General features: G+C 43.6%; 1 protein-coding gene across 1 annotated transcript in view; it reads right to left on the reverse strand.

Annotated features, from left to right (window-relative positions):
* Nucleotides 1–14,715, reverse strand: part of ARID4B (AT-rich interaction domain 4B) — a 184,059-nt gene that overhangs the window by 45,170 nt on the left and 124,174 nt on the right. Inside the window, 2 exon segments of the mRNA XM_030558348.1 lie at nucleotides 14,187–14,210; nucleotides 14,212–14,356. Of these exon segments, the coding sequence (XP_030414208.1) occupies nucleotides 14,187–14,210; nucleotides 14,212–14,356 (169 nt within the window).

Raw genomic sequence — 14,715 nt, forward strand, 5'->3', positions numbered from 1 at the left:
GTGCATCAATGGATTTCATGCGAAAATAGACTCTACAACGGTCTACCAGGACCTCTCTGGAGGGGATATTTTGAAACCCTCATTGTAAAGCTGAGCAACCTGGTGAAGTAGGTAAGGTGGAGAGCGGACTGTAACAGGTAGAGGGAAATGCCAGGAAGCATAAGGAAATGTCATCAGAGATGGTTGCAGTTAAGAGTGCAGTGAGAAGTGGCCTTGTTAGATCGCAGAGGTTGAAGAATCTAGAAAACCAAACAAAAGCCAAGAATATTCATATTCTGGGACTAGTAAAACTGCCAGATTATATCCCTGAATGAACTCTGGAAGGAAAGGAAAACCAGGAGTTGCAAGGAAAGAGTGGAATCTGTTTTATGAAGGCCATAAACTTCTGTTTCAAGACCTCAAACCCAGTCATGAAGATGGAGAGAAAGGAACTGAATGCTGTGAAGCAGAAGTTCTTAGAGAAAATTGTGGCCAGGGCAGTACAGTGAGCATTGCAGAAATCTCATTTGGCTCTATATGCATGCATGTGAATGTCAGATTTCTTGCATTGCTGTTCATTCCAATTCTAATAAAAAAGGAAACAAACAAGACTCTTGGCAGCAATTACAATCTTAAAAATAAAAACAAACAAAAAACAACCAACCAATAGTCATGACAAAGCTGCAGCGATATGAAAGCCCCCTCTCTTGCACAACAGGAGAGATGCATTTATGTTCAAAAGGCAGACAATGGAGCACTACCATAAATGGTGCATTACCATAACTGTGTTCCAACAACCCAAACAATACCAAGGAGCTGGTGAGAAGGACTGGGTTGTAAGCAGCTCACTTATTTAAATTACAGCAACCAGCTAAAGAAACCCACAAACTCCATAGAGTGGAAGCTTCAGTCCTTAGAAGCAGAAATCAAAGACAGGAGGGAGCATTTATAATTATAAAATATCTGGTAATAATAAAGCAAATATATTAAAATGCGTAAACACACACACATACATTAATATCACAAAATTCAAACAATACAGCGAGGGAGTTTAAAATATTTTAAAACTACTTAGAATTATAGGTACCATAATTTACTCTACAGCAGCATTTCTGTCAATACAGAGGCACATAGGCCAAATACAAACATACCCACTGTGCGGGTATATTAACAAATAAATATGAATGCATGAAATAGTACGTGTTATGTACTGTTATGTAGGAAAGTGCTATACCCTGTAATCTTTAGGGCCATTGTGTCTAACAGAAAGAGTGTTACCAGTCCTTATTGTAAAAGTTCTTCCCAGCATCTTCAGCCGATAAAACTTCATTCGATTAGGATTGTTGCACAACCCCAGGATGTAGTCAAAACCAAATCTCATCATACATACAGTACCAACAACATGGCAGCATATATAAATAATAATAATTAACAAATGTAAGACTAATGTAACCAAGCGTTAAGTTAATATAGGGATCTGCAGATTTCTAGAGTGCTGAATCTTTTCTCAATTTTATTTATCCTCGCTTGGTCAAAGTCAGAATGGCCCTTCTGAAGTGGGAAATAATTTTCATTATTTGAACACATTATCTGGCTTGAAAGGATGGGTTTTTTAGTTAAGACTCTGAACTAAGACTCAAGGAAATCTGGGTTCAATTCCCAGCTCTGCAAAAGATTCCATGTGTGACACCGGCAAAGACATTTAATCTTTTCTGTACCTCAGTTCCTATAGTTAAATGAAGATAAGAACACTTCCTGTCTCTCAAGTCTGTTTAGAATGCAAACTCTTTGAGGCATGGACTGTCTCTTATGTGTTTATATAGTGCCTAGCACAATGGCTCTTTATAATCTTGGTTGGGGCCTCTAGCTGCTACTATAAAAATAAAGTATCGGGGGGGGGGGAAGGTTTTTGGGGCCTCCATCTGTAATTCTATAAATATGATGAAGCATCAGAGGACTGGATATTAGGTATACTTGAGATAGGCTGTCTAAATATAAATGCTGAACTGTTGACTTATTACTACTGCATATCATTTTAGTTTGCTGTTTTTAAATCTTAATATTTAGATTTTTGTCTCTCAGTTTGCTCAGTTTCATACAAATGCTTTGTATGAATATACCTTTTGGCCCTTTATTTTGTTTGACCCAGGAAAACAACATGGATTACTACACATTAATATAGCGTTCTTTATGTGGGACTCAAATGTAATCATGTTTACTGTAGGTTTCATTACAAGAGTAATAATATGGAAAGATTGTCACATGGTTAAAAGGTAGGAAAACGAAAATATCAGAACAAGAGAGGAAGAAGAGACAAAAGAGGATCACATTAGCTTTGGCATACACTACTATTTCTAACAAATTCTGAAGACATCAGGGAGCCTTAGGATGATCCTCCATATCTTCCAGAGCTGCGAAAGAAAATCCTCCAGGGAATTCAACTTCTGTTGACAATCCTTGGCTTTTTTCGCTATACCAATTACCTCCCGACTCTTATGTCTGAATCAGCTGCAATGCTTCCAAATCCTTAAACAGCCTCCAAATCCTTAAACAGTCCCCTCTCCAATGCTTTTATTTATTTCAAAAGGCGTATCTAGAGCAGTGACTCTCCTTCCTTTTCTTCGTAGAGAGAAGAGCCCATCTTGACCCCCCATGAACCTTCTCGCTGTCAAATCTCTAAATCCCCTACCTCTCTTGCAGCTGTCTGTTAATGTACTCAGTGGTAGAATTACACTACTACTACCACCAAAGAGGAGGTTACTTACTTGCAACTGGAGGTTTTTTCAGATGTGTGGTATTTGTATTCCAAATGTGGGGTGCACATGCATGCCATGCACTGGAGGCAGCAAGTTCTCTCAGCAGCGTCTGTTGACCTGCATGTGCGTCCCCTCATGCTTGCAGCTGAGGGTATAATAGGCTGTGCGCAACACACTTCTCCAGTGACTCTCTTACTGCTGAGTAATCCAGTCTGCAGCAGAGGGAATGGATCGTGGGTACTGGAATACAAATAGGGACCACAGAACTCAAAGAATCTTGAGTTACAGGTAAGTAGCTGCCTTTTCTTCGAGTGATTGTCCCTATAGGCATTCCAAACGTGGGTGAATAGTGATCAGTGAGGAGGTCGGTGTGAGGAAGGGAGAGGAAGTGCAGTCTATAGTACAGTGCAATCCGCTGCAACATCCAGAGCCACCCCTTGGGTCATGCCATAGTGAGATATGAACAAGTGTACAGAGCGCCGCGTTACTACACGACTGAAGTCTTGCCACAAGATATCCACTAGGCAGGCCAATGTGGCTGCTTGCGCTATGTAGAACGTGCTGTAACTCTGTGAGGCAGCAGTACATTGGATAGCATGTAGCATTTGCGGATGCACCTGGAGACCCATATGTAGATTTGCTGGAAGCAGACTGCTTGGGCCTTGGACCAGTCGGCAATGGTCACAAACAGTTTTGTCAATGCGCAAAAGGAGCGGGTCCTCTGGAGATAGAATGCTAGTGAACGTCGAGGGAGTGCAGGATCCTCTCTGCATAGGAGACATATGGTTTGGGACAGAAAACATTGAATGCACTGATTGAAATGGAACTCCAACACTACCTTTGGGAGGATCTTACGGTGGAGCCATAAGGAAACTTTATCCTTGTGGAATACAGTGCAAGGGGGGTTAGCCATCATGGCCACCAGTTCGCTGACTCATTTAGATGAGGTAATGGTCACTAAGGATATTACTTTAATGGAGAGATGGGAGAGAGAGCATGTTGCCATTGGCTTGAAGGGTGGCTTTGTGAGGGCGGACAGAATGAGATTAAGGTCCTACGGGGGTGTGTGCCAGAGTACTGGTGGGAAGCTACTGAGGAGACCTTCCCTGAAATGGATGGTGGTGGGATGCATAAACACAGAGGTACCAGGCCATGAGGTGAAGACGGCCCAGATTGGGGTGCCATACTTGGCCCTGATCTTGTGTGGGAAAATTGGAGATGGAGTCGTGTACGGGTGGAGAGTCTGAGGAGGTCCATGAACCAAAACTGATGGGACCAGAAAAGGACTATAAGTATTATAGTAGCTCAGTCCCGGCAAAACTTGCATAGCACTTGTGGGAGGGGAATGGGGAGAAAAGCATAGTGGAGTTCGCCTGTCCGGGGAGAAGAGCTTTGTCTTACAAGTCCTCCCATATGGTTCTCCTGGAACAATAAAGGGGCAACTTGCAGTTCTCACAAGTGATGAAGAGATCCCAGAACAGGGTGACCCATTTGTGGAAGAGTTATTGGAATATGGCACTGTGCAATTCTCATTCATGGCCCAAAAGGGAGTTTTGGGGGTTGAGGGGTCACAAAGTTATTGCAGGGGGGGTTGCGTACTGCTATCCTTCTGTGCTGCTGCTGGCGGCGGTGCTGCTGTCAGAGCTCCCAGAGAGTAACAGTTGCTAACCAGGATTCCAGCTCCAAAGGAAGAGCCGCTGCCAGCAGCAGCACAGAAATAAGGATGGCATGGTATGGTATTGCCACCCTTACTTCTGCGCTGCTGTATTCAGAGCTGGGCCCTCGATCAGCAGCTGCCACTCTCTGGCTGCCCAGCTTTGAAGTCAGCAATGCAGAAGTAATGGTGGCATGGTATGAGATTGCCACCCTTACTTCTGTGCTGCTGCTGGTGGTGTGCTGCCTTCAGAGCTGAGCGCCCAGCTAACAGCCACTGCTCTCCAGCCACCCAGCTCTGAAGGCAGTGCAGAAGGAAGGGTGGCAATACTGTGACCCCCTAAAATAACTTTGCGACCATCCTGCAACTCCTTTTCAGGTCTGGACCCCCAATTTCAGAAATGCTGGTCTCCCCATGAAATCTGTATAGTATAGGGTAAAAGCACACGAAAGACCAGATTTCATGGTTTATGACATGTTTTTCATGGCTGTGAATTTAGTAGGGCCCTACACATAGTGTTTGATGCACTATTTTCAAAAGTGGATGGGCTCGGAACAGGGGGAGGGAGACTTGGCACTGCCCTGCTTGTTGATGTATACTACCACTACAATGTTGGAGAGTAGGTTGAACATGGTAGGACTGAATGAAACAAAGAAACTCCTGGAATGCAAGATGGACTGCCCATTTAGATGCATTCTGGCCTCTTGTGGCGGCCAGATGCCCTCAGCTGTGTGATGCTGTAGATGGGCTCCCCAACCTGCGAGGGAAGCATCTGTTGTGATGGTGGCCTGTGGGTTGGGATGGTGAAGGGCTAATAACCATGATCTCGGCAGGGTCGATCCACCAGGTGAGGGAGGCCAGAATCATCTGGGGACAACTCTGGCCTCCAAAAGGTCCATGTGGTGTCTGTAGATGGAGAGGAGCCACAGCTGGAGGCACCACGTGTGTAGACATGCAGCGGGGTCACGGAGGTACAGGCTGCCATATGTCCAAGCAGGGAGAGACACTGGTTGCCCGTGGTGCCTGGGTTGTGGCATAAGTCTGCAATTATGGCCATCAGCATTTTGAAGCAATACACCGAAAGGAAGGCCTATGCTGCAATGGAGTCAAATCACGCCCCATAAAATTGATCGCCTGTACGAGCACCAACTTCACTGATGCAGATTTGTGCTGCCATGACAGAAAAGATCTTAGTGAAAACTTGCAGAGCCATCACTATGATGAAAGGGATGATTCGGAATTGGTAGTGATGGTGTCCCATCCCTACGCAGAGAAATTTCCGGTGGGCTGGGTGAATGTCAATGAGGAAGCAGGCATCCTTCATGTTGAGAGTCGTGAACCAAGCCCCACGGGGGAAGAATGGGATAATAGATGCCAGAGTCACTATGTGGAATTTGGATTTTCTGATAAAGGTGTTCAATAGCCAAAGGTCAAAAATGGGGCAGAGCTCTGCATCCTTCTTGGGGATGAGGAAGTACAGGGAGTAGAAACCTCTCCCCATGTAGGGATATGTCACATGCTCTATGGTGCTCTTTGCAAGAAGAGCGTCTGTATCTTGTTGGAGCGTGCATTGATGGGAAGGGTCCCCTGGAGGTGTCTAGAAGGAAAGGGGCTGATGCGGGGGAAGGAAACAAACTCTGTGGAGTATTTGAGATGGATAATCTTCAGTACTCAATTGTCCGTGGTGCTTTTGCCCCAATTGTGAGTGAATGGGGCAAGATAGCCCCTAAAGATGATATGGGACACTACAGGTGGCAAAGGAGAATGTTCACAGTTCTCAATCAAACCATCACAACTGGGACTTTGGTTGCGGGTGGGTTGAGGAGTTGGCCATGGTGAAGGCTCTGGGTCGCTGTTTCTGGGACTGGTGTCACTTGTGTGGGGATTTCTTTTGCCCCTCGTAGTAGGCCAGGTAGAGTGTATACTGGTGAGGAAGGAACTGCTGTTGCGGGTGCCTGCATTGCGGAGCTGAGGTGTAGATTACTAGGGAACATAAAGTGGCGCTGGAGTCCTTCAAAGAGTGAAGGGACCTGTCCGTCTTCACATAAAACAAATTGTCTTTGTCAAAGGGGAGGTCCTTGACAGTAGTCTGGACCTCCTGAGAAAAGCCAGATGACTGGAGCCATGAGCGCATAACGACTCCAGTTGCAAGGGAGCAAGAGGATGTGTTGGCCGCATCAACCACCACTTGGAGGTCCACCCTGACGACCAGGAACACTTCGTCTACCAGTGCCTGAAACTGCTGTTGCTGGTCTGGTGGCAGCTCATCCTGGAACTCTACTAGCCACATATAGTTATTAAAATCATACCTGGCTAGCAGAGCCTGGTAGTTTGCAATCCGAAATTGCAGGTCCAATTGCTTAGCCACCTGGTCTGGAGAGGGTCAACTTTTGTATGTGCTGGCGCACCCATTCCTCTGCTGCATGCACAAGAAGAGAGGTGGGTAAGAAAAGAGGAAGTCCATTCCCTTAGCTGGGATACAATACCTCCACTCTGCCTGCTTTGGAGTGAGGGCATATGAGGCAGGGGTATACCATACTGCCCGTGCTGGTTGGAGAATGGCATTATTGATAGGGAGAGCCATCCTAGAAGGTCCCTGAGGCCTGGATGTCCAGGAGCTGGGGTTGCTGGTCCTGAACCTCCTGCAGCTGTATGCCCAGTCCACTGCCACCCTCTGTAACAGGTCCTGATATTGCCTTTGATCATCTGGGGGAGAGAGGAAGGGAGGAGTAAGCGCCTCATCAAGTGAGGAGGAAGCAACCATAGGGATCAGCAGGACTGGCTCTATATCTGCCTGTTCCTCTGAGCCTAACGGTGCTGGTGGAGGAGCCTGGGCAGAGTTGTATGAGGCTCAGCAGGATGGATAGCACTCGTGGTAGGAGTCCCAGGGTGCCTAGTGCAGCCAAGAGGATGGGTCCTGGGTGTGCATTGGGCCCCAAATGTACTAATATGCTGGGTCATATGCTGGTGGATGGGGAGGCCGGGGACGTGAGTCTGAGCTGCACCAAGCCATTGGAGAGAAGGATGGTTCTGGCTCAGAGAAATCCTTGGCCTCTGAAGATGCCTCTGGTAGTGGTGGAACCAACAGAACGGGTGGGGCTCAGTGCAGTGTCCGGAGGGGCCTGTCTGGCAGAAATAGGAGCAGTTCCACTGGAGTGGGGACCTCGCAAGCGAGCGGGGGTCCGGAATGGAATGGAGAATCAATTCCTCTGCTGAGAGAAGGGGCTCCCAAGGGCCTGGAGTTTAGGGAGCGCTATTGGAGATGCCAGAAGACCTGGTATCCACGGCCTGGCTGGCCTAGATGGCATGAAGGTGGCAGTGAGATGGGCAGTGCACATGCCAGGGATTGCTCTGGGTGAGCGGGTACTGGGTCGACCATCGGTACCACCAGATCCCATTTCCATTTAGCTTCATCCTCACCTAGGGAAGCTTGGGTGCTAGTGCAGCAGTGTTGGTGAGTGACATCTCAGCCGACCTGGCCTGGCTTAAGGAGGAAACGCTGCACTTAGAAGCAGCCCATAATGGAAATCTACTCTTATGCCCATGAGAGTGCTTCTTACTCTCATGCCTGGGCTTCTCTTTGGCCATCGGTATTGCTGGATCCGGGGCACGTGAAATGCTGGGAGGAGCACTCACCACCCGTGATGGACGCTCTTCTCATGGTCCTGGATCTGAGTGAGCATTTGGTATCATTGCTTTCTCCATTAGATATTTTTGGAGGTGGACCTCCCAAGCTTCCAAAGTCTGGGGCAGTAAATATATACAAATTGAGCAATATGATGCAATGTGAGCCTCGCTGAGGCAGTAAAGACCCCACTAGTGTTCATCATTCAGGGAGAACAAGTGTGGGCAGGAAACAGTTTTTAAACCCCGGAACGCACGGTATAGTCCCCGGGGGATGGGAGAGTGTATCCCAAAAGGGGTAAACCATCACTAACTAACTAACAACTACTATATACTGCTATCTACAAGAAGGAACAACTATAAACAACTATATACAAACTGACCAAGTCACTGTCTTAGCGAAAAGACTAAGAGCACAAAGGAACAATGGTTCCAACTCTGGGCACATGGTGGTACGAGGCAACTGGAGAGGCACTGACCAGCATGGCCTATCATACCTTCAGCTGGGAACACGAGGTGCTGCATGACACATGTGCAGGTCATCAGACATTGCTAAGAAAACCTTCCAGCTCCAGAGTCATGGCGCGCATGCTCACCTACACGTTTGGAATACACACAGGGACCCATCACTCGAAGAAGAACTGCTGTGTGATTGTTTTTTCAGAAATTTTTGGACAGGTCAGTCGAAAGAAAACAAAGAAGACTTTTGCACACTTACACATCAGGAAGTTGGAATAGGTTGTTCAACATGAAGTACTGGATTATAACCTCACAAGACCCGTTATTAAAATTAATGTGGTTAAAGCATCAGCCTAAAATTGTATCCTTCAGCACTTTTAAACTGGGAAAAGGGCCAACCTGGGGAGAAACTGCCTGAGCTCTACAGCTGACCTAAAATCTACTTTCAGTTTCAAGGATGAGAGTTAGGAGACTCCTGTAGTAAGGAGAGCTCAAGAGGGATTGTCTGAAGTATAACCCAGCTCTGGGAGAAGGGCTGCGGCCTTCAGGACAGGAGAAGAAACTGACTTTTACATGGAGCCAGAGTGAGTGTGAACTGGAGAGGCTAAACAAGTGAGTTATGTCTGTAGAACAAGTGAATAGATTAAACCATGTAAAGGAACTGTGAATAAATCAGATTCTGCAAACAGTTTGAACTAACCTGCTCTGGGCAATTGTTGAAAAAGACCCTAGGGGTGCTGAGTGCAATGCACCTGCAAGGCCACAAAAGCCACAAGAGGATATCCTAGAGAGGCATGCCCCCATGACACATGCATACAGAAATACAATGCACAGACCATATGGCTGAGTTCCTATGTATGATGCCATACAAATGTACTTGGTATAAATTGATCTTTTTGTGCTTACACTAACAGTGAAAAATTTAAACTGGTGTTCATACCAGCGGTGCAAGGAAGACAACGCATTTCCCCCCCTCAAATAATTTACTTTACACAAAATTAAACTTTACTGTATGAGTTACCTTTAATGTATAGTGCTTTATTTGGTTCAAAGCCAATCAATATGACTATCAGCCAGCCACACTAACCCACATCTTCCTGTGATATTTTAAATCCCTCTCCTACAATTGACATTCATTCATTAGAAAACCTTCAAAAATATACCTCTTCTGACAAATAAAAAACTAGAGACAAGGTGGGTGAGGTAATATCTTTACTGGACAACTACCGATGGTGAGAGAGACAAGTTTTTGAGCTTACACAGAACTCTTCTCAGGTCCTTCACACACCCTGTCTCTCTAATATCCTGGGACCAACACAAGCTACAACAACACTAAATAAAAAACTATGCTACTTTATGAATTACCAAGAGAATAAACTGCAAAAGGCAGAAGAAACACCTACATCTGTTAACCTGTTACCTCCTGTATGGTGAACCCAGCTGTTGACTTACTTTCTACATATTCTTGTCATTAAAGTGTCTTAAAAAGATCCCTATCTAATGGTCTCCTTAGCCTGCCTATAAAATTTGCATTCCCTAAACAAAAGCTTACATATCCACCTGCACAGCTGGTAGTAAGGTACACAATGCAGGTTTTTGTGCATGCAAAGATATGCGTTCACAGTCCTTGCTGTCTGGTATTTCACTGCTCACCTTCACATACAGGGCTAAGTTTTCAGTGTTATTCTCACTATTAAGTGAGAAGATCATCTTAAATCACTTATCAGAGGAGTAGCCACGTTAGTTTGGATCTGTAAAAAGCAACAAAGAGTCCTATGGGCACCTTAAAGACTAACATAATGTACTGGAGCATCAGCATTAAGGTTCCACAGGACTCTTAATCACTTAGTGAGGCCCGCTCTTATTATTCATAGGTTCACTCAGAGGAGGAAAATTGCTATCAGATTTTGATCTCTATTTTATGTACCATGAGTTTTCCCCTAGTTTTTAAGTAATTTGTTTAACTTTTTAAAAGAGCTATTAGTTTATAAGACTTTTTTAAAGTCTGCTAAATAGCATTTTTTTTCCATATTGGCACAATCTGCTAGTCTCAATTCCTAGGAAAATTTTGTGGTCAAGTGCTAAAAAGTGGAAGTATCAGAATCACGGGAGTTCAAAACTATGGGCTTAGAAAAGAAATATTTTGGTTAGAAATACGTAACCATATGTTCCGTCAACAACCAAAAATTAATTGATGATCCAGTAGCTGTTGGTCAAGCAAGATTCTTTTTCTCTCAAAGGAAAGAGTCCAGAAAATTTCAAGCCAATGAAAGTTAGAATTCCACCGCAAGTACTAGCAAGCAGAGAATGTTGGGTATGGACTAGTCCAGTACTCCCACTCTTAGTGCTCTACGCTAGTAAGTAATAGTCCAAAAGAGATCCAGCCAATGGCACCCAAGCCAGGCAGGGGTTGCAGAGACAGCATAGTCAGGCCAGGAAGAGGAGCATGCAGGAATGGAGCATCTTGCAATCTCTCAGTTATGATCCTCCAGCACTATAACAAGAGCTAGTTTGAAGGGCTCCAAAGAGACTCTTATCTGGCCACCTCCAGGCCCACAGGAACCTCAATATAAACAGTGAAATGTAAACTAAGGCAACAGGAAGTGTAAATTAACTCTAAGGCAATACTCAGGAACACAGGAATTGCCAAACTGGCTTCAGCCTAGCCGTCCTTCTAATCCAATATTATGTCTCTGCACTTGACTACTTACCACTTAAGTCAATATAAGTTATGTCACTCAGGGGTGTGAAAAAACCTCCCCACTGAGCGACATAAGTTACAGCGACTTAAAGCAGTGTCCCACACTTTACTATGCTGGGGGAGATGCTCTCCTGTTGACATAGCGCGTCTTCACCAGATGCGCTACAGCAGCACAGCTGCCTTGGTGCAGCTGTGCCAATGCAGGTTGGTAGTGTAGGACTAGTCCTAAAATAGCAGCAAGTACCAGATACTTCAGAGGAAGGTGCAAGAAACCCCTTCAGAAGGCAGTTATGGATAAACTATCCCCAAAGAAAGTTTCTTCCCAATTCTGATTAGTTAGAGCTTGGCTTATGCCCTAAAGCATGAAGTCTTATATCTGTTTCAAAAATCTGCTTGCTTTTTTAATCTTTGTGATAAAAAGTTGATATTTTTGTTATCCATATAAATGTCCAATTTTTTAAAAATCCTGCTACGCTCTTGGCCTCAATCTTGAGGGGGTAAATTCATGGGTTAATTGTTGTGTGTGTAGAAAAGTACTTCTTGTTACTAGTTTTAAATTTGTGCCTTTCAGTTTCATTGACGATCTATGAGAAATCCTCTTACAAAAAAGAATGTTGGGCCAGACTGTTTCAATATACTTTATATACATGGCATGTCTCCACATAAGGTATCTTTAAAGGATTTTTTTTCTGTCAAATGATTCAATTTCTAGGAAGCTAAGAAATGTCATATTGAAGAAAAAGTCCATTTGGCCTTCATTAATTACAAAATGAATAATTCAATAGACACAACAGAGGAAGGCACCTAATTATGCAATACTACACTGAGGAAGCTGGACGACATTTCTTCCTGACACTAGCAGTGTTAATATTATGTCCTGAAGTTGCCAGACTGATAGCCTTTTGCCATTTTATTCTTGGACACATTAACTATGAGGGAATTCTAATTTAGGCAGTTCCAAAACCCTGGAAAGTTCTCTTTGAAACAGACAGCCTAAGAGTGATGCTCCACATACTCAATAAGAACACTAAGACACTAACAAGAACTCTAAGAAACCAATTTTTCATTATCTCCTATGGCCCAGAGATTGTCTACCTCTCAATCAGCACAAAAAGGACCCTTCATATACATCAATCCTTGCCCACAGAGAAGGGGTGGGGAGATGTCAGCTATCTCCGCTGCTTTGTCTCCCTGTCTTCAGACCAGTGTAGACTACTCACAGACTCATAGACATGGTCGGGATACAAGAGTAGCCAGGGAATAGCACTGGAGAGGAATTAATGTGCTGCAGATATCACACTTAGCCTCCCCTCTACACAAAATACAATCAAAGTGAAAAGCTCAAAAGTTAATACCACCTGATTCTGTATTAACTTTTGCACAGAGCCCCATTGTGTTGCTGTTTCAAAAGGACTGAGTGATGAGACATTGGTTAGGTGGAGTACCAGGACCTCTAGAAAGACACTCCCGGCCTCCAGCAGATATCCTAAAATCAGCAAGGTGGGACTGAAATCCTACATTCCTCACAATGGAGCAGTCTGGTAGAAACAGTGCAAGGAGAAACTCATGGAGCTTCCTATCCTCTAAGCAAGCCTTCTCCTCATGTAGAGAAACTAATCTGGTCCCAAGTTAAACAGATACAAATTGTTGAGAATAGTTTTATTACTTTTATTATTCATTTACCATGTTATTTGGTCAACATCAGTATCAGAAAGTTGTCCCACACTTTTAAAAGACCTTACCTGGTGACATTTTAAAGACACTGAGCCAAATTCAGTTCGAAGTAAGAGGCATAACTCTCTCACCACATTTTTCTCTTGTCGGTAGATTTCCAATTAAAATGTATCATCTTATATTTTAACTATGCAAATATTTTACTCTACCTAATATATTTTTTGTATAATCAGTATTTACTATCACTCTCTACATGATTGAAATGTGTCAATGATGCAATATTTACACAATGGTTTCACCAATTTCTATGGGCCAAATCCAGTGCAGTGCCCACATTTATATTCCAGGCTCAGGAAACCCTTCCACGGTATAGTGAATGGAATTTCCATAAAACACAGTTCTAGGGCATTTCTGCACACCTTCTTCACACCTGCAGCTCAAAGACACAAGTTCTATCATCTTTTGGGCTGTTTTCACCCTCAGACGAGAAAGGAACAGGATGTGTCCCCAAAACACAATGGTTTTAGGATTTCCCAACTTTTGAATAGCGCTCAGACACACTACAGTGTACATGCAGTTCTTGTCAAGGATGTAAGTTGTTAGCTATGCTAGGTCTAATTAAGACTCTCCATTCCATTTTGACCTCAGGGCAGACGTTTAAGGCAATACATGGAACAAATCTTTTGCGTTTAATATGAAAACCTTTCCATCATTGCTTTATGGAGAATACATACACACATGCATGCAGGGAGGAATGTTCTGCTTCCCTGTTCCATCCACTGACTAGCTGGGCCCCGGCACCAATATTATTCATTTTATTTCACTTGCAATCGCCTTCTCTTGTGAAGAACTGGAAAGGAGTATCTTCTGATCCTGTCAAAATCATCCCTACTCAACCAAAGATTGCTACTGAGAGATGCAAGATACTCCCTTCCCCATAACAGTGTCTCCATAACAACTACCAAGAGCAAAAGGTGGAAACAGAAATCCACCCCATACAGGTAGCAGAGCTGAGCAAACAGCAGGCCACTAGGATGGACATCTATTTTTTTAATCAAATAGACTTAAGTTATTTATACTTTGTATGATTCCCCTTGCTCGTTGAGTTTTAAATATTAGGCTCTGAACCTGGAAAGACTCATGTAAATGTTTCGCTTTAGCAATGTGAGTAGCCCACTAACTTCAGTAGGATTATTCATGGTGCACGAAGTTAAGCATATGCTTATGTCTTTTGCCGGATCAGAATCTCACAATACCGTTTGATGTTGACGTTCAAACATACTTTTAACTAAAACATTAGTGACATCAGGTTCCTTAACTTTAAAAAACCCCTTCTTACCCTGATTTTTCTTTTCCTTCAGCTCCATGTCGTGTTAAGAATTTCCATTTCTTTAATATTCTCTTCCTCTTTATCTCCCAGATTGGCTTCACCTTCGTTTTGGTTGAATTGAAATCCCTTTTCCTGGTCAGACTGAGTATACATAGATTCTTGCAAGTTTTGTTGTTTTCCTAAGAAAATATAAAAATGCAGTTAACCTACAATAGAAATCAACATGACAAGCATTTGAAAAAAGGCAGACAAAACACACTTAACCAACTGGCAGAAATAATTCAAAGTTTTAGGATTGTTACCATTCCCAGTATATTCTTTATTATTAAATAAGGACTAAATTTTGCAGAAGGATTGCTTGAGACAGAGCTACAGAATTTAACTTTAATGTTTTAAATAGAAGAAGTATTTAAAGTGAAGTCGCCAGAACAAATCCGCACCCCAAATTTCTTAAAAAAAACAAAAAAAAAAAGCTTTAAAAAACACTCAAGACATTTCTAGTTTCCCTTACATTTCATTCAATTCCATTGGAAACAAT

Source organism: Gopherus evgoodei, chromosome 3 (assembly GCF_007399415.2).
Source record: "Gopherus evgoodei ecotype Sinaloan lineage chromosome 3, rGopEvg1_v1.p, whole genome shotgun sequence".
NCBI lineage: Eukaryota > Metazoa > Chordata > Testudines > Testudinidae > Gopherus > Gopherus evgoodei.